The sequence below is a fragment of the Phytophthora infestans genome, genomic scaffold, assembly GCF_000142945.1.
Source record: "Phytophthora infestans T30-4 supercont1.2 genomic scaffold, whole genome shotgun sequence".
Taxonomy (NCBI): domain Eukaryota; phylum Oomycota; class Peronosporomycetes; order Peronosporales; family Peronosporaceae; genus Phytophthora; species Phytophthora infestans.
In genome coordinates, this window is record NW_003303757.1 from 3,474,761 (window position 1) to 3,495,084 (window position 20,324).

Consider the following 20,324-nt stretch of genomic DNA (forward strand, 5'->3'; position numbering starts at 1 on the left):
GCCAACCATTGGTTAAATGACATTGCATTTCTATAGGTAACTTATAGTTTGTATTAAACCCAAACTTAACCTACCTATAAATATACTCAGTTTACAATCTACCTTATTAAGTCTCTTTAATTAAAGAGGGGACCTGTGAACTGCCGTTCACTGAGAGTTTGTCTACTCTCGGAAGATAACTTCCTCTAGCGCAAGGTGCTGTGTGACCCCGTCACACTGCAGCTGTGGCATAGTCTATTATACACATTTTTGTGTGCTACATGTATTTAACAGTGAGCTCCAATGGTAAGGCTATGGTACCCTTGTAACTAAACAAATCTGGATAGTGGTACCTTCGGATAGTGATAATAAGTGGCCTCCCGACGGCTTCACTACAAAGAGGATTGTCAAAACAGTTCCAGGGTGATAGAAAAATAGCACAGTATGCGCTCATTTCCCAATATATAGTCCTAGAAACGGTTTAAAAAAAGTATTTAGAATACTGCCCTCACAGTAATTTATTAAGCGTATCGATAAATTACGCTCGGCGATGCTCGAGCTGCTGCTACTACTCGTGCTGCTCTGCATTGACGGAGCGCGCGCCTCCGACGGCTGTGATGATGACTGCGCATCCGTATCGTGCCTGCCGGACTGGTGGCGCAGCGTGAAGGCGCCGCAGCTTGTTGTTGCTGCCGTGCTGGTCTTCTTCGCGACATTCCTGCCGCGCGTTCTGGTCCGCCTTCTCATCTTCGTGCTGACCAAGCTGCCGTTCATGCATCAGTATAGTGCAACAATTGCGGCCGTATTGCAGTATGCGTAAAGCATATATAACTTGTTTGATGTTGCTGCTGTACAGAGTAGCCGAAGACTTCCAGGAGTCATGTGTGGGCTCTACGTCGTACCTCATCTCTATGTCGCTGGTGCTGCTGTCGCTGGCAGTATCGGAACTGACCAAGTTCTTCTGTCACCTACCTACCTACATCTGGGGGGTCTTCTTCCTCTATTGGCTCTACTCACTGTTTAACGTCGTTCAGAGTGTGCGTATTTCGATCTTTCCCCCGCTCTTATCAATCAACTTATCTGTTGTTGTTGTTTTTATCTGGTTGAGATAGTTGGCTGTGCGACGGTTTGTTGGTACGAATGGAGACTTCTCCAAGAAGATGGTTATCTCCGAGTCTGTCAAGGTGAGAGACCAGTTCGGTATTGCTTGGGTTTTCCTAACGATTGCTAATCAGAAAGCGTGTTAAACTTGCTGACAGATTCTTCGGTTGACGACGCTGTTGATCATTGCGCTGATCATCTACTCGTCGGCTCTGGGCAACAGTGCTACACTCAAGTACTCGGTACTGGGTGTAATTGGCCTCGCCATCGCGCTGGGCTTCGTGCCGTCCTTCCACAATGTTGTGGGCGGTCTCTTCCTCGCATTCAACTCGCAGTTCAAGATTGACGACTTCATTCGCGTTGGAGACGCCGAAGGATTCGTACATCGCGTGTCGCTGCGCTACACAACAGTGGTGAGTCTCGAGGGAACGACGCTCTACGTGCCCAACAGCTTCTTTCTCTACAAGCCCATGATCAATTTTTCGCAGCGGCCAAAGCGAGACGTGGACTTACATGTCCGTGTGTCACGCGCTACTCCGGTGGAGACGTTGCGACAAGCTTTACGCCGTCTGGAAAGTATGCTGCAGTCATTGCATGTCGGACTTACGTCTCACGAAGAGAACCAGTCGGACTTGCGGCATGGTGCAAAGTGGGAACGTTTCTTTTTCGTGGCAATGGAGGAACTTTACACTATTCGAGTTTACTCGTACACGGAAGAGCTGGATGCGCGGAAATATGCCATGCTGAAGTCCGAAGTCTGGCTCGCTGTGACGGAAATCATGGAGGAGCTGGGCATCCGTGTGCTCAGCGATGACGACCCTGATCATCCATTTGCCGAGTCTCCGCACTCCTTCAAACGCTCCAGCAGTAATACCAGTAGTCATGTTGATGATAACAGCGTCAGAGACCCGTTTACTAGCGAGATTGGTGCCGTGGTGGGGGCTCAGCCCAGCAGTAACGGGATCAAGGGCCCACGCACGCAGCTTTGATGGCCAAAAACACGATCGTAAGTTATCCTATCATGTTACGCTGTTATGCTTTCCACTTCGAACGGAACCTAGTGTTGTAACCATTGGGCTCCATGAACTTCAGCTTCAATCTCTTGGAGTTCCTGCTGCAGTTCACGTTCAATAGTCAGAGCGCGTTCACGAAGAGCCCAATCCTGGTCATGATACTCAAGGCGCAAGAACTTCCCCAGCCCACTAAGCAGCCGCTTATGTGACTCTCTGAAAACACGTTCACCGTCTTGGTGTTGCGCTGTGAGGGTTGCCAACAAGGGTTTGTTTAAAGTATCCAGCGTCGAGGCCGCACAGCGATCTATACCACGACCAAGGGTAAAGTCCAGCCCAACTGCGCTGCTGTCGTGTGGAGATAGCGACGTTGGCGAGGCGGGGTAGGAATCGCTAGCGTCTGCAAGTTGTTCGGTGTACGTGGGCGACGATGGCGCGGGCTGACCTTCGATGATCGGATCATCGTACAAGTTGGTGCCTACACCACCTGTCGCGAACTCCAACACTGAGAAGTCCCCAGACGATAAGCTGGGACGTAGGCGTGTTGGTGACTTGCTCGGATTGTAGAAACTACGTGTGGTTGGGCGCCCCCCTCGCTTCGGTGTAGTCGCACCCGAGTCTCCGCGTTTACGGCCAGACAATGCCGAGTCGTCCATAGCACGCGGACGTCTTTTTGACGAGCTAGCCGTCGACGACTGGGACTTCACACGAACAGACTGCCGGGAGTTTGGTGTGGATGGGGTTGATGCGGTCTCTGCTAGTGAGGAGAAGGAAGGATAGTCGACAGCAGACTCCAGCCAGGACCCACCATGCCACATGAATCGATACGTCACGCCAAGACATTCTAGTCGAACAGCACACAGCGCCTTGAGCGACGACACCAAAGCGTACAGAAACATCTCGGCGAGATTGCGATCAGATAGCCCGAGATCTTCTCTTTCCATCAACAGACAGCTACGTTGTCCAGTGATTGGGCTATCATTCCCACTTTCTGAAGCACCGTTGCTGGGAAGACGGGCCTCGCCAGTGTCAAACATCATACCAGACGCTTCGATTACGCGAGAGGCAGAAGGGAAACCATCGCCACTGGCGGCAAAGAGTGAAGAAGCATCATGTCCGGCACCGGCGATTTTGCCTTGCTTGACTTGCGAGAGCCAACTGTGGGAGTCCGGCGTAGGTGGTTGAGCAAGAGGGCAAGCTGCAAGCTGGCTTGAAGCGGCCAGCCACTTGGCTTGTCGCTGCCCCAGCTCTACTGCAAGCGCTTCTGCTGCTGCAGAGGACTCCCTTACTTGCTCTAGCAGCAGGTGCAGTGTCATCTGGAACGAATCTTCTAGCTTGTCGCCATCGATGCCAATGTCAAGGTCGTTAATGTCATCGTCAAGCCCGTACATGTCGTACGGGTCTTGTTCATCGCTGGTCTGGGCTTCACTGAGCCGTAGAGCAGCCGTGACACCTCTACGATCACTCAAAAACTGCTTGGCAACGGCCTGGCAGCGCGAGCCGAGGTCTTGTGAAAGCTTGAGAATGCTCAGCTTGTCTTTAAAGTATCCCACCTTCTGCGAAACCTGCTCCATCACGCGGTGGCGCTGTGTGGACCTCAGTTTTTCGAGCTGTTCATCCGTGAGCCCTGCAATTGTTGGAGCAAATATGCATTGTTGGGTTAGTTTTTCGCTTCATACCAATAGGCTCCCAAGAATCGACTTACACGGGATGGTCAGATCGTCCTTAAAGACCACAGAGAAGACTGCATCCGCATCGATGCAACTCCGTTCGCTAGCTCTCAAGTATTCCTCTGCTTCCGCGGCTGTTTTGGCATGGAAAAGAGTTTTTTCTGCGCGAAAGAGGAATGCAATACCGACCCCGTAGAACACAATGACACCACGAATGAAGAAGGCATCCCATATCCGCAGAACCTGCAGATAGCATGAGTATCTATACAGTTTTTCGGTATCATTGGACGACTGTACTTACCATGGGGAGCGGGATTAGCGAAGCGGTGAACAAGCTTAGAAACCACCGTTCAACTAGTCGACCAAGAGGAAATTTTAATGCTGCTAGATGGGCTGCGAGAGTCGGTAAGCGGCTTTCTAGGAGCGTGGTGAATGCTGCCACATCAATCTGCAGAGCTGGCCGGTAGCCGTGGAAGTAGCCCGGCAGAAGCGAGTCGATTATGCTGCCAACACCAATAAAAAACACGACCAAGTCAGCATCACACAGCGCTCATCTATAATACTAGAAGTATTGTAGGCACAATGCGAGCAACCGTACCTGTTGATGATCCAGAATGCGCTCTCTTCTTCGACATACGCCAGCAGGAGACACGACACACGCCAGGGAAATGGATGGGAATATGGACTGGATGCAATCACAGCACGAAACCAAACAGCGGTTAGAGATGAATGTCGTTCCAGCTGATTGGCTAGCACCACCGATTTACTTGTAGCGCGAGCTTGCGATTAATAACCGGCGTCGAGATGTCAGCTCCCAATCTGCTGCCGGATAGTCGCTGGGGTACACGTAATTACCCATTTTGCCTTTTTCAAGCTGCTTGAGCGTATTTCTTGCCGAGGGGCGTCTACGAAAAGGATCGTTGCCAGTTTTAGTCTCTTCGACCTCAAATTGTTCAGCATCGTCATCGTCCATGGAGTCTCGTTCCTCGTCGTAGGATGACCCACGGTCTTCGCTGTATTGATCTGACGGGTTCGACGCATCCGAAATAGCACGTCCCAGGCGGCCTGAAAGGTTGTTCAATTCACTTGTCCGCGCGGTGACAGCTGCGTGTCCACTTTCCTGGAGCGCCAATGCACACAATCGGGTGAAAAGCATTTGGTTCTCCGGCGGATCCATCTTCTTTGCGTCGATGCCCGCAGAGCACATTTCATAAACTGCGTGCTTCTTCGATGCTGGAGATTTGTGGCCACTTCTCACAGAGTTTTCGCGCGATGGCATGCGGAAGACGTTGGATGACTTGGATGCACTGCGGATAGCGTGTTTAAGCTCTACGCGTCGTTGGAGATCTGTGGCACCAGAAAACCCTTTCCAAAGTTGTCCACGCAACTCATCTGGAATTCCTGCGCGGACTGCCGAGATAATCTGTTCAATAGCACGTCAATTCGATAGGTAAACAATGCTTACAGTACAGTATAGTAAAGTCAACGAAGAAAGCCTGCTAGGGTTTCCACCGTAACACAATCGTACTCACCTCTGTCGTCAGTCCATACTTGGACGTTGCGATGCATTTCTCGAGCTGTGTATACTTTGTTTCGGCATGTCCCTGTAGGAGCAAGAGCAGCCACTTCTTGGAGCTTGGAGTAAGCTCAGCTTTCCTTGTAGTAACCCCCACACCAGAAGAAGACCCGAGAGCCACTTTACCACTAGCGCCGCTCCCGGTCTCATCGTGGTCATCCTCCAGTTTTAAAACAAACATCTTGGACGGAGGAGTGGCGATCCATATCAGACAGGTCTCCCGTTCGAGCGCCGGCATCTTCCCAAACTTAAACATGCCTCCATCCTTTTTCCTCTCTTCCAACAGCTGCTCTCCAGTAACGCGCACTGTTGGGGCATGTCGAACGTCCACACGACCCTGCAGTTCACTCAAGGTATCGTCCCGGAAATATAGCAAATCACCCGACGTCAAGAAAACGAAGAAATGTCGTTTCCAGTACGTCATAATGCTCTTCGGGCTGTGCACATTTCGCTCTCGCCTCTTCGTCATCCATCCGGAATGAAGGACATCCACCGTCGGGTAAAATGCCGATAGCGACGCTAGCAGTGACAGTCCCTGCTGAGATTCACTAGCACTAAATACGCACCAACCATTAGTGTCGTGTAAGTACTGCCAGAAAAGATGACCGAAACTTACCCACTCCACTCTCGGCCATTGTGGAACGCCAGCAAATTCATATGCTAGGATAACAAATTAGTCTCCATCAACGCAGTATCATACTAAGTAGTAGGAAATGACTAGCTTACAAGAGGTGTCAAGACTGCAAACTTCTGGTCGTATGCGCCCGGTCTTGAGTCGTTTGTATCCGAGCGGTTCTGGTCCGTCCAACAAAAAACAATTTAGTTCACCAAATGGCTATGTTAGTAAAAAAAAAAAATAGTTTCTCGACGTACAAATTTTAAAGGTCTTCTGCCGGCCATGGGCACGGGCGTGAAGCAGCAGATACCCGTGGCATCGGTCATGGAGATGACGCCCTTTGGCGTAGACATGAGCAGCGTGTTGACGTCCTTGAACGTGTCATAGTGACGCAGCTCCTTCATGCCGTTGGGTGTGGATAAAAAAATGAAGTAGCGCTTACGCCAGCGCTTGCTGAAGCGCCCAAGCTTTTTTAGCCAGCCGTGCCAGAGCACGGAGACCCCGAGGAGACTCTGGAATCCCGTCGGATTCGAGCTACTTTCGAGCATAACAAGCATGTGAGCAAGAGGGCGGGAGATTGAGGAAGATAGAGATGGTGCTCCCCCTAATGCTACAGCTCTCTTGAGTAGCAGGGGGAGAAGATAGCGCACGTACTTGCTGCGAGTCTTCTGCATCGCTTGGCTTAGTCGATCCTGGAATGGTGTTACAAATCGGGCAACGACAGAGCGCGTGGGTAAACATGGTGTGTCCTACATAAATGTAGGATGAGGACTTCAATACTGTGAGTAGCAAAATTGCTGCCATTTTAAAATTAAAAAAAAGTACTATGTAGTAGCAATCACGGTGGGTATTAGTACTATGTAAATATTTGTAATTGCCTGAGTTTTACTACAATATATGCATTTAATAGTGATTGCAAACGTGGATGTAAGCTGGTCCGACCGTTTTTGCCTTGCCATGGTACTACTGTAGTACTTCGTAGCAAAACTTGGGTCTGGAGCATCCGAGCTACTTCTTATCATCTGCAGTGCTCATGTGCTCGTACATGTAGTTTAATCGTGGTTAGCGTCAAACCAAATCAGGTGTTCTCACTACCCCGTCCATCTCAGAAGCGACGAAAGCTGCGGAAACCTCCGCGACGCAGGTAGTAGTAGTACGCCGCTCCAACGGCCGCACCACTGAGGTGTGCCACATGGCCGATGCCATCCTGTCGGTCTGTCGCGAACGAGTACGCGTCCTTGAAGATGAAGAGCGAACCACCGAGCCACGCTGGCATGGGAATGATGCCGAAGATGAGGAGCGTGCCGTGCGGGAGCAGCAAAATATTCATGGCCGTGATGGCGTTTACTGCTCCACTCGCGCCTAGATTGTAGGTCAGTCGTCCGGACAAGTGCTGTTCATACACCGCCGCAGCGGACGAGAGCACGCCGCTCGCGAGGTACAGTCCGAGAAACTTCCTGTGGCCCAGCAAGTCGCACAACTGTCTTCCAAAGAAGTAAAGCCCAAGCATATTGGCGCCCAAATGCCCTAGAGTCGCCTGGCTGAACATGGAGGTCAGCAGCGTGTAGTATCGCCCATCCTGCAGGTGCTGCGTGGACGTGGTGAAGTGCGTGAGCATTGTCCTCATAGATGGCTGGAAACTGCGCAGCTGCTGTGCCGGGTGTCTCGGTGATGGAGCCTGTGTGCGCATCCAGCCGATGGTGACCGCGGCGTTGGCGGAGATGAGGCCTAGCACCACCACATCGCCCGAGACGGCACGACTCTCGCGTCGGCTACTCGAGCGATAATGGTATTGTTGTCGAATTTGCTGCTCCGCTGCATTGGGGCGTCTGTGTAGCAGCTGAGAACGCGCTGTCGGGTGCAGCGCATTGAGCAGACGCGAGCTGAGCTTGGAGCTTGTGAAGCCGCGAGCCGTCGCCTGGCGCAAGGGGGACTCGAAGCCTAGTAGGGCGGTCCTCAGCATTTTGCAGATTTGTGTGAGGTAAATCAAACGTTGGTTTATAGCAACACGTTAATTTACGTTTTAAAGGCGTAGGATTGACCACTTGACGAAACGGCGTACGATCTCTTATAATATGCGCATCTTGGACCGCTAGCAATTCTGCCAGCATGCCAGTGGCAATTTGCCACTGGTAAAGCACCGTGGAGGTGTGTGACTCACAAACCACAACTTTTTTTAAAAAAATCTTGCTCAGGTGCATGACACGCCGTCAACGAACTCTTCCAGGTACTGTACTTGCAGTAGTTTCGCTACGGCGACTGACCGTCCATGTGAGCGGATTTGCCTCCATTGTGATGGTGCCTCGCGCGACGCTGCTCACGTTTTCATAATGATCGATCGACACGCGTTTGCATGCAATGCAGCTCACTAAATTTTCGATTACTTATCATCTCCCAATGTGATGACTTCTAAAGCACTCTTTCAAAAACGAAAGATGTAAAAAAAATCTTGCTCCAGGCTCTCATGAAATACATTTTATACTCGCCGATGGCAGTGTATTGGCATCGGCTAGCATTTTACTGAATCACAGCCGGAATGAGCCATCCCAAGCGATCAACTCTTCACGTTACGACTGATACAACTAATCCAGATCCGTAGGACACTTTTGCAGTCTGAATGCATGGATTCATCACTGCCACCAGAAGTGATGGACACGGTGGCTAGCCACCGTTGGTACATACTACGTACGGTACCTGGACACCAGCCACACGCTTACCGCGAACTTCACAGCTCTGTCTTTCATAACTTGGGCATCAACTTTTCAAAGCGAATGATTATTCCCTGTGAACCCTAAACTAAAGTGGACAGTGATCGCACATCGTATAATCGATCTCATGCGAGCACACGGCTGCACCAGCTTTGGTGCCATGTCACTAGTTCAACTCATTAATCGTGATATGCACGCGGAATGATAGCTGGTGCACCAATACACCGATAGAGTGCTGTTCGCAGAGTGCACCACGCTTCACGAGTGAACTCATTCCCGAACCTTCCACCTCAACTACAGTCGCTTCAACCGGCACTCCATCGAGATGAGATTCTTCCGCGGTGCCACTGGTTCGCTTCCTGTCATTGCCAGTACGCTGGCCCTCACCAATGCAATCGATTTCAAGAGCGGCTTGGGTGCGAAGACTACCGAGCAAGCATCCGTCGGGCAAACCTCCTCTGATTCCGCCGTCAGTCTTGCACCGGTGGAGCCGGTTGCCGCTTGCTCGAATCTGCTAGCTGTTGATCTCACCGCTATCGGCGGAAATGGCAGTAACATCACTGCTGCCCAAGAGAGTGATAGAGATGGTATCACCTATTGCTCAGTTACTGGAAACTTTGCCTCCTCTGCGGGCTGGCAAGTCTTGCTCCCAGTTGCAAATTGGACGCAGCGCTACATGCAAGTCGGATGCGGGGGGTTGTGCGGCAATATCAACATCCAGCCAGGTGCTGCTGATGGCTCTGCTGAAGTGAGCAACGGAGAGTTCGCGTTGGCCTCCACGGACATGGCGGGTGGCTCTGATGGCAAGTTCGGACTCGATGAAGACAGACGAGCGGCCTTCGCGTACCTGGCTGTTCATCAGACAGCCGAGACTGCTAAGAAACTGATCAAGGTTTACTACGGTCAGGAAGCAGCTTACTCGTATTTTAATGGTTGCTCTGACGGTGGTCGTGAGGCTGTCATGGAGGCAATTCGCTATCCGAACGACTTTGACGGTATCATTGCTGGCGCACCAGCCATGCTCTTCACGTTCCAGAACAGTTTCCACCACGGTTGGCTATCGGTTAGCAACACCGACGACGAAGGAAAGCGCATCGTCATCGCTGACCGCGCTTCAATTCTTCACAAAGCTGTCGTCAAGGCTTGCGACCCTCTTGATGGTATCGAGGATGGCCTTCTGTCCGATCCCAGACTCTGCGACTTTGACCCATCGACAATCAAATGTGCAGCAGACGCCACCGACAACACTACGTGCTTGACGTCACCTGAGGTGACGGCGGTGACCAAGTTCTACAATGGACCAAAGGACAGTGGTAAGTACCTGACAGTTGGAGAAGAGCAGTACGGCTCGGAGTTAGCTTGGTCCGGTGTTTTCGTCGCAGACTCGTACACAGGCGACATCATGAGCACCAACGCAGCGCTTTCTGCCATCAAGTATCTGATTTTCGAAGAATATCCGGGAGACAACTACACCCTCAGTGACTTCGACTTCGCCAAATCCACCATCGATCTGTTGCGTGCTCGGCATCCTCTGCTTGACGCCGTAAGCTCAGATCTCTCAGAGTTCCACAAGGCTGGAGGCAAGCTCATCATTTGGCATGGTTGGTCGGATCCTCACATCTCGCCGCGTACGACCATTGCCTTCCATGAAGCACTACAGAAGACCATGGGGAGAGATGTGCTGAGCGAGTTCGAGCGTCTGTATCTCCTTCCCGGGGTGTATCACTGCGGGAATGGTGAAGGTCCCTCGGTGATTGACCTGGTGACTCCCATGCTGGAGTGGGTGGAGTCTGGTATAGGGCCCGACGCGATTGAAACGAGCACGCCGACCAACACGGGTGAGAGCAAGTTCGGCCAATGGGCCGAATCCGGTTCTGGCACTGGTGGACCCTCGGCTCCGCAGCGCAATTTGGAGGTGGAGGCGTCGTCTTCGGGATCAGCAGCTAAGATCGTCACGCGTCCGGTTTACCCGTACCCCGCAGTGGCCAAGTACAAAGGAGCTGGTGATGTGAACGACGCTGAAAACTTCGAAAAGGGTAATGCTCTTTACACGAAACCCACTAGTTCCTGGTTGGGTGAAGACTTCTTCCAACCATACACGCCTACTAAGGCATAAAACAAAAACAGCAGCCACCGGAATAGCTGTAGTAGGGACGACAATACTACATGTACTTTCAAAACTAAAACATGGTGTGTCGATAGTATTAGTGGTTGTCAGAGCTGGATACAAGAGTTGGTGGAAACATCGGAGTTAGTACTACGATCTTCAAATACTACTTATTAACCCCTAGCAAATCTTGAATGCACAGACTATTTTTCACATGCTTGATATCAAGCATGCTAAAAAAAGTCTTAACGTAAAATTTGTATAGGAAAAAAAAGATCGGTGTCTGTATATTTGTACAAGATCCTGCAATCGTACGTATTATGAACCCACATGCTTTATATCGAGCAGGGTGAGTAAAATCCGTAAAGCCCATACGCGACATCATGCATGTGCAAATGGCTCTTTTATTGGGAATGAATCGTTTTTGACGGAGTCACGTGCAGAACGGCTACGAAAGCAAATTTGTGTACAGTATTGCATCTGTTTGCTAAAAGCAAGTCATTTGGGCTATTACCTACGCAGTTTCACTGTTTCCTACTCTTGCTGCTGTCTGTCGTCACCACCAGTTTCCGTTGTCTCGTTCTGATCACAATCAGAATGTTCACCACCATCACTTCCCTCATTGCCGAGGCCTGCGGCCTCCTCCTCGTCCCCACCGCCCCCCTCCTCTTCACGACCCTCTTGTCCTTCCGCCCGCTTTTTTGGTGGGGCCCTCAGCTGGATACCGCGGCCGTGGCGCGGCTGTGGGCGCTCGCTTCCATTGCGCCAAAGTTGGTGCCAAATGGAGAAGCAAGTCTGGTTGTTATTGGGGTAATGTCCTTGGCGCACCTTGTCACACAAGTAGACACTGCATTATACGTGTTAGATAGGAGTAGTAAGAAACATAGAGCATAGCAACGTACCGTTTGAGCCTTTACTGCAGCCAGGACAGTAGAATCGCGTCACCTGCCGCTGTGTACTGCTTGTTTTCCGTATAGTACATACCTTGCACTGCCGCTGACGTCGCTTTCGAATTCCATTCACCTCCACCCACTCGTCGTCCATTTTTAGCTGGTGGGTGGACGGTGGAGCGTCGCCATGCAGTGGTGTAACTGGTCTAGGTGAGTACATTTTTGGACACATACAGTAATAGTTAGCAAGGAGAAAAGCAAGCAGAATAAGCACCTTACTTACCGTGTTTGCAAATTCGGCTGACCCCACTTGTAGTAGCTGGGCTTGCAACTGAGCGATGAAACCGGTTAGTTTGAATGGTCCCCACAGAATAGATGTTCCTCTCAAGAAGTTGTAGCGAGCTTTGTATCTATTATATTAGATAAATCAGACCCTTCTACGATGCGCCAATTGTCAATGATGCCCTTCCAGCGTTCGGCCTCCTCCTTACTTCATGGAGGTCGCTGTCCAAGCTGCGCCAACTGCAGGTGTAGAACTCGGTGAATCGCCAGTTGGAGGCGCATCTAGTGACAGTTCATCACTTGTCTCCGTGTCGCTCTCCCTTGGAATCTCAGCATCCACAACATCTTCAAGATTGTCCATGTCCTCGTACCATTCTGCTGACCCAGTGTCTGAATCATCGTAATCCGAATCCAATGCACCACCACGATAGATGTCATCATCGTGACGGGAATCTTGACGGGAATAGAGAGGAGGCGGGGTTGTGGGAATAACACTAGCCATATCCAGTGACCTTGCAAAACCAGCAATAATATACAGCATGTTGTCAAAATAAATCTCGCACATGCTTGATATCCATCATGTGACAGCGTACCTGGCAGCCGAAGACCGAGGTGGCGTTAGCGGTGAAGTCTGTTGCGCAGAGGAAGCACCTTCCGATGTCGACATGGCTCCACGATTTGCCTGCGTTGTGTCTGTTGCACATGGCGGAGATGGCGACGTTTCGCTATAGTCCAAATCCCCACCAACAGACGCATCGCTACAAACAATTACAATCATGAAGTGTGAGATACACATCGTACGCAAAACGCATAATCTCCTCACCTGACGGCTTCGTCACCAGCAGCAACGTGTGGGCTCGTTGTACGCGCAGATTTGTCCGCTCTTGATCTCTTCGATGGTGCGCGCTTACGCTTACCTTTTGCTTTGGCCTTGCCAGGCGCCTTTGCCGGTCTTTTCTTCTTCGCCGCCTTCTTCGGTGTTGTGATCTCTGGCGCTGTCGCCATGTCAAACTTGACGTCGTCATTTCCTTGGTCTTCTCCTGATTTCCACGTAATCTTCGTCTCCGCTGTCACTCCCATCCTCATCAGCAGAAGCAGCATCGGTAGCAAGCTCTTCTGCATGCAATGCTGCGACTGGCGCCTTCCCTTTCAATCGCGGCGCTCTTGCCAGCAAATTGTAGTACCCCACTAGTGCGCCCTTCTTCTGGTACGTAGCTGGAGCAGGAGGCTTGCGTGAGGCCACTGTCATCCTAGGCCGTCTTCCTGTCGTTGCTGACGTGGGAGCTGAAACAAGCGGTTCACCCGCAACGTCGTCACCAAGTCAGCATCGCGGTCACGCGTACCGTCGACATACGCGCGGTGCTCTTCAAGCGCCGGGCGCGTTCTGCACCTTCCTTCCCGTCGAGACGACGCAGGAACGCCTCCGCTTCAGCGCGCGTGACGCGGCGGGGAGGCATCTTGGTCCCGCGTTTCGTTTTGGAGAATGAATGGATGGCTCAGAGGCTTCTCGTTTGAAGCACAGTCTTTACGACAGCGTATCTCCAAGGAACTTTCTCTTTACAGTTAGGACCCCAAGCCCTGTGCACTGGGGACTAAACGGACTAAACGCCCATTCTATGACGATCCCCACATGCTTGATTATCAAGCATGTGGAAAATGTCACATGCTTCCTTATCAAGCCTTAGTGACGGAGGGGTTAAAAGTACTACTTTCGCGTTAAGTGAACTAAGTTTTCAGATGAACCCCTCAGTAGTCGTAGCGTCGGGAGCAAACACTTTATTCCTATATAAGGGTACTCTTGTTGTGGCCAGGGATACCTTCGAAATGTCTTCACATATAAAAAGCCAACCGAGCATTTTCATTTTTGCGTTTGCGGCTCTCCCCCTCTATTCAATTGATGTAGTGCCATCAAGATGTCAGTTAAACCTATCTGCTCGAATAAGCAGCTTTGCAATCCACTTGAGGTGCTCCTTAATATCCGCAGAATCGAGCTTTACATCATTATTCTCTGCCTCGCCTCCAGTATCCTCGCAGGCACCCATCGACTTATCACTCACGGGAACGTCCTTCACTTCGATTACTCAGACCTCTTCATCAGTGGGGTCGTCGTACACGCTCTCATCTGGTGGATTCAACAGTTCCGTCACCGTCACCGACATCGGATCGGATGCATGTAGGCGCGACAGCATTGTAGCTAGCTCGTCAAATACGGAGTCTTCCACCTCTGCTTGAACCCAGCAATTATTCCAGCGTCAAGAGGCTGTCGCCTACAGTATTTGGCAGTAGGAGCGCCACTTCGACATTTGTAATTGTATCAGCGTCGTTGCATTCGTGGAGGCTAGCATTGTTGATGATCAGCAAACACTTGTGGTGCTCTGTCCTGAACTTTGTGTCGATATCTTTGAGCCCCTTGGCAAAATTTGCCCGCGATACCCATGCTGTTCGCGTAGTTCAGCTGCTCTGCAGTATCCTTTTCAAAATCACGAGGCTATTTTGACTTGCCGATAAATTAAGGCGGTAGTCGCTCGGAGCTGTCCGCGTTGGACGTAAATGTAATTGTAATCCTTTTTCCTTCCGGACACGCGCTTTCTGGCGATGATCTCATTGATAACAACAAGCCGCTGTTCATGTTTCTCAGCTCGTTTTTTTAGCTAACGCTGCAGGTCGATGATCGAGGCGGATCCACCCTCACCATGGCGAGTGTAACGACGCACCAACGTCACAGCCAGCGTTGGCAATGGCGTTGGTACCAATGCGTCCTACTTTCTTCAATTGGCTTTGCTGACTGGCAACTGTCTTCTTAAGCTGCCAATGAGCGGTCAGATAGACACACGCCTGACCGGAAGGCAATCACCATGTTTGGACGAGTATTGCAAAACAAGGAACTTCAATGACATCCATTCTTTTTCATTTGAATTAATAAGGAGATTCTGACCCGGTTTAAATGAACCGCGGTGTACCACTACGATACGCTACTTCAGCATTCGACGTAAGGGCTACCTAAAATCTAGTATTGTGAAATGCATATACTTACATCGGATACCAAGGGAATGCTAACACACACTTCCTCGTAGCCGACAAACAACTAATCATTTCAATCTCACCTTTCAATTTACCTTCTTCGAGGAACATCAGTAGCCTCTCGTGCCTTACCTTCGAGTCTCCGTCGTTGGACTCTCGCCGCTCTTCCCCTCTTCATTTCTCGTCATTCGACTCTTCCTTTGTCGCTGCTCCTCTGCGTCATGCTCTCCGTCACATCTGGTGGCACTTGCTGTTCTTTTTTTCGCCCGGTAGCTCTTCATTCTCCTTTTGCTACGCGACACGTGGAAAGCCGCTCGTTGAGCGTGTGTCGGCGTTTGTTTACCTCCATATTCGTCGAATTTCTTCGTTGCAACCTCATTTACCACGGCTTACCGTTTGGAATATTTGCGTGTGTACTGTACTAAGTGTCTGTTCTATAAGAAACTTATCAAGTCAGTGCCTGCACCCTACGACGCGTCCCTGATCAACGTCATCGTTGACTGCGTGTGTCTGGTCAATAAGAACCGGATCAAGTCAGTACACGCACCCCTCGTCGCTGTCCACCTATAACCGACTACCTTTTTCGGCACTTCATCGCTGAAGTTTTCGACAATCTACCATGACGTCCTTAAATCTTCAAGGATGGTCTACTGACGCGATAATGCAAAAGCGCATCGAAATGGTCGACAAGCAGCAACAACTGCTTGAAGCCATGAGCAAGCGTGAAGTGACAATGGAAGGTACCCGTCTGCCTGGATTCCATGACAAGACGGGATAATATGTTGATTTGTACTTCGAACAACCGGTTCTGTACTTTGAAGCCAAAAACATCGATTGGCAAAACGACAACCAAAGTTCTCGAATTTTGGCCATTACAACTGTGCGTTTTAAAGAAAATGCTGCCGCTTGGTACAAACTGAACAAGCGTGATATCAATGATATGCAGGACCTTATGGTCAGGTTAATTGTGCCTCCAGAATTGCAAGAGCGCTTACGGGACCAGAAGTCTCCTTTGTTGAGCGTGATCGATGATTGCTTCTTGTCAAAGTACTTCTTCTGACGTTCTTGGGCTTGGAGAAGATGCTTCGCTGCCAAATCAATGATCGCTTAAGGTTTGTCTTGGAGCTGTTTAGCATATTCCACAATACCACGCTGAGTTTGAGTCATGGTACTTGGATTGCTCAAAGAATTTAACGGATTTCATTCCTTGCGTCCAGTATCACCTTCTAAGGACGACATACCGGTAGATGCGCTGACGAGAGTAGCATGAGCGTGCTCAATTGTTCCAAGATCTGACCAATCACGTCCGTGGTACGATATCATGCAGCGTAGAGCGTCTTTCAGAACAGATTCTGACGCTCGGTTTGTCCATCGGCTTGGGCACGATAGGACGTTGTCATGTACAGGCAAATTCCCTTAGCTTAGCCGAGGATGACCAGAACTTGGAGACGAACTTGGAATCTCGATCGCTGATGATGATCGATGGTAAACCGTGATGGCGAACAGCGCAACCAAAGAAGTGATACGTATTATTTTGTGCATCATCAGCCCGGTTGCACGCACGATACTTCGGGCGCTTGGACAACTTTACGACAACAGTCAAGATTGCATCAAAACCATTGGAATCAGGTAATCCAGTGATAAAGTCCATAGAGACGACAGACCAGCATTCCTCAGGAATAGGAATGGGAATCATCTTGCCATTCTTGTGAGCATTGCTGTGTTTCCAGCGAGTGCGAGTTTTCACAACTTTGCTCATAATCACGAGCGTCCAAGGTGAGCCAATGATACAATTGCGAAATGCGAAGGTACGTTCGATGAGCTCTAGTATGAGCAGCAACATTGGAGTCATGGAAGCAAGAGATGATGGAAGTTCGAAGTCGATTGTCCCGAGTAAACGGAACACACAAATGCATCATCGTCTGAGACTTGCGGAAAAATAAACCATATCGTTTGACAAATGGTTGTTCCGTATGCTTAAAACGATCTCCGTAGTTTGAACAATTGCGATATCCAGCAGTGAATTCCCTGCTAATCGAATCAGACCAACCGAGCGGGCACCCATTTTGACCTTGTTGGGTCACATTGGTGGCCACAACAATATTCTCAGCTGCAGCGACGGTACGCGGAGTTTCCACTGGTAAGCTTGAGCCAAGGTCAGAATAGGGCGCGTGTAGTAACTAGTAGCAACATCCTCCCCAAAAAATTGAGGGCGAGAGGGTGGTCGAACCAAATGTTGGATAAGAGTGCGGTAATCGGTATTAGCGCGTCGATTCAAACCAGCTTTTTAATTTTGAGCGGGGTGATGTTGTTTCTGTGGGTGGTGGGATAAAAATAGTTTTTTACTGAAAAAGACTGGGACAGCCCAAAGCGTATTAATTAGGCCACGGTCGATAGCTAAAGCTGATAACTGAAGCTGGTAACTGAAGCCGGAAAAGTAGCTAACATCGGAATAGTAGCACCGATACCGGTACCTGAATGTAGATTTCGTGCTAGCACTTCAGCCGCTGTGTTTCACAGGAGTGCTGATTCGTTAAAAACAATCTAGTCACCTTAAACGTTTGACGGTGATCCGAGCTACTTGGCGAACCCTGCTGTAGAACCTCATGTAGAAAACATAAAATCCGACGCTGGTTAAACTAATATAACCGTAAGAGCAATCGTTTGCCCTATTCCATATTATGCCACGAATGAGTGTCAACATTTTCTGCAACTTCAGATTTATGTTTCTCGGAGCCGTAATTATGTTGCTCTGATTTTAATGTTGCGGGATGACGATGACAAAGGCCAAACTTTTGTAAGGCCTTTCCGTCGTTGAAGCAGGCAAAACACATCCTGCAGCAGTGTAGACACTTCCACCATGTTAGCACCCAATAAGACACGCTTCAGAGTAGGAGAGCCAGATAAGTCATACTTGAAAAGCATACGAGGTTATCGACAAAATCTTATTGCATATTTCCTACTCGAAAAGCATCCGTTTCTAACGATTACTAGTAGGTGATCCAGCATTTACTCAAAACTAACATTTTCCCTCTTCAGATGGCGTGATTGGGGCGCCCAGGCTTTTGAGCAGCTCGAACTTGAGCGAGTGGTGAATTACTTATCCGCCGAGCAGCAAGTCGTGGCGACCGACGCGGCGGGGGTGAGGTCATCGGCGGGGCTTGCAGCCAATCTCCATGTCCAGGTCACTATCGGACATCTCCGTGGTGATTGTCGATGTGCGTTGGGGGGAGGGGGGAGAATCACGAGCGATCGGTTGGGCGGGCTCGCAACCCGGGTGCGTAGCAGCAGTGGTGAGCTGCTCCGGGTGCACTTGCAGAGGTTGGAGACGTCCGAAGTGGACGAGAGCACGAACGGGGACACAGTACTGGTCCCACAGAGCGGTCTCATCGTATTAGCTGGAGCTCCACATGTAATGGTCTTCGTTAGAAAGAGAAAAAAAAACTCAAGAGTAAGACTTCTAGCTTCTGAGACTTGTGTAGTGCAAGGTCTCATAGTGCGCCAGCCTGGCACAGACTAAGGTCATCAATATATCAGTCGTGGAAGTGTCGCGACCGCTCAGGCCATTGGCCTAAGGCCAATCGGAGCTAAGCTATTATGAGCTATTTTGATTCGCTCTGAAGCGTTTAGAATATTCTCAGCTCGAACTCGCAGTGAACTGGCCAAAGCCTTTTTTCTTGAGCCTATTTTCTTAAATATGTATGCCCAATTATGTACTGCAATAATTGATCACTAAAAAAAATGATTTTTTTTAATTTAGAGGCCCCCAATACATGTACAATTGGGTGCAAAACATTAATGAATATACTTAAGTAGATGCTTATGGATGACAGATCGTTTTCGTCCTGCTCGCATGTTGTTGATAGGGCACTTGTGCGCCAGAAGTAAGAAGTGAAAGTGAGAAATATATTTGAGGAGCGCTTAGTTGGATCTACATGCACACTACACATTAGCCGGCTAACTAACCGTGGTCCACGCGCATACACTCGATTTGACTGGTCCCAATTGTGAAACCAAGTCAAAAAGTGTACTTTCAACATTGTCGACTCGACACTCCCGTAAAGGTTAGCGGGGGTCTGGCTTCCGGTCGCCTGTCCGTAGGCTGAATTTTCCATCAATTTCCAACACTCCTCCCCCGAGCCTTCACGGGGTTCCTAAATCACTCGACGTCGACGAGCCCGATCTTCTCCCTGAGTTCCTTCAGTTTTGGTGCCGGCAAAGCCTTTGTTACAGGTCCGCGAGCATATCCTCGCTAGCGACGTACTATGGCATCACGATACCCTTCTCGGCACAATATTAGATGAGCTTGAGCTTGACGTACACGTGCGTCGCCTGGCCAAGCTCGTTTCGCTTTGTACTTGCACGATACCCGCTGGATTGTCCATCAGCATTTCACAAGCAGCTTGATGGCGATTCCAGTCTCACCCAGTAGTTTTTTTTTTCAGCCCAAGTAGCTCTTGAGCACCCACTGTCGCAGGGACGTACTCCGCCTCAGTTGTCGATAGCACCACAGAGCTCTGCTTCTTGCCCTGTCACGACACTGTTATTCCGTTCACTTGGAAAATTGCCGCGCTCACAGACTTGCGGTCATTATTGTCGGCTGCGAAGTCGGCGTCCGTGTAAGAGCATAGCTGTAGTGGTAGTTCCTTTGCCTTGTCGTCGCCAGACATGGCCAACTTGTGCGATCGGGTGTCACCCAGGTACCGGGCGATGCGCTGAGTCAACTTTTAGTCCGCCGGCGTTTGCGCATGGGTCCGTCGTGTAGCGTAGTGTACAGCAAACATGATGTCTGGACGCGTACACCTCGCGATCCACAACAAACTCCAAACTAGTAATTGAAAACTAGTCACCGTCGGTTCTGCCAACGCCATCTCCTTCGTGGAGTGCGAAAGTAGCTCGGCTAAATCAGCCTCTACTATTCATTCTCCTCCGATCGGCGATCGCACAGAGCTCGCCTATTCCAGCCTGAACTGGGTGAGCATTTCAGCGGTAGTAGCTGTTGGTTGAACTTATAGTCACTAAGATCGTTGTACTGCAATCGCATTCCCAGACAGTTGCTTGCAACGCAGAGGTCTTTGAGCTCCAGGATAGCCATGTCGGTGAACTGAGAAACCCTGCTGTCGTATGTACCAGTGACAAGTAGGTCGCCTACATATGTCCCGACGACTGTCATCCCGCCGCTGTCAGTCTTGAAGTACAAACATGCATCCACAATACACCGAATGAACTCAAGCTTGATCAGTATATAGTGCAGGTGCTGATGCCAGAGGCGCTCTGCCTGCTTCAGGCCGTAAAGGCTCTGACCGATGCAGTCCAACTTCATACACGCTCTCGGCTCCGAGTACCATGGGCTCCTCCTCCGTG

General features: G+C 50.1%; 4 protein-coding genes across 4 annotated transcripts; 2 read left to right on the top strand and 2 right to left on the bottom strand.

The window, feature by feature from the left end:
• Positions 1 to 529: 529 nt before the first annotated feature.
• On the top strand, positions 530 to 2,069 carry PITG_01639 (Small Conductance Mechanosensitive Ion Channel (MscS) Family; the record flags this gene model as incomplete). Its single annotated transcript, XM_002908220.1, has 4 exons — positions 530 to 795; positions 836 to 1,016; positions 1,092 to 1,163; positions 1,239 to 2,069. 4 exons carry the CDS (start codon positions 530 to 532, stop codon positions 2,067 to 2,069), a joined length of 1,350 nt encoding a protein of 449 aa, XP_002908266.1.
• A 68-nt stretch (positions 2,070 to 2,137) lies between these two features.
• Positions 2,138 to 6,356, bottom strand: PITG_01640 (uncharacterized protein; the record flags this gene model as incomplete). The annotated part of the gene is made up of 9 exons (XM_002908221.1): positions 2,138 to 3,717; positions 3,796 to 4,003; positions 4,062 to 4,263; positions 4,359 to 4,445; positions 4,528 to 5,183; positions 5,293 to 5,890; positions 5,953 to 5,996; positions 6,063 to 6,131; positions 6,210 to 6,356. The coding sequence occupies 9 exons, from the start codon at positions 6,354 to 6,356 to the stop codon at positions 2,138 to 2,140; spliced, it is 3,591 nt and encodes a 1,196-aa protein (XP_002908267.1).
• A 701-nt stretch (positions 6,357 to 7,057) lies between these two features.
• Positions 7,058 to 7,915, bottom strand: PITG_01641 (serine protease family S54, putative; the record flags this gene model as incomplete). The annotated part of the gene is made up of 1 exon (XM_002908222.1): positions 7,058 to 7,915. The coding sequence occupies one exon, from the start codon at positions 7,913 to 7,915 to the stop codon at positions 7,058 to 7,060; it is 858 nt and encodes a 285-aa protein (XP_002908268.1).
• Positions 7,916 to 8,985: 1,070 nt separating this feature from the next.
• Positions 8,986 to 10,776, top strand: PITG_01642 (uncharacterized protein; the record flags this gene model as incomplete). Its single annotated transcript, XM_002908223.1, has 3 exons — positions 8,986 to 9,911; positions 9,972 to 10,261; positions 10,313 to 10,776. 3 exons carry the CDS (start codon positions 8,986 to 8,988, stop codon positions 10,774 to 10,776), a joined length of 1,680 nt encoding a protein of 559 aa, XP_002908269.1.
• Positions 10,777 to 20,324: the final 9,548 nt, after the last annotated feature.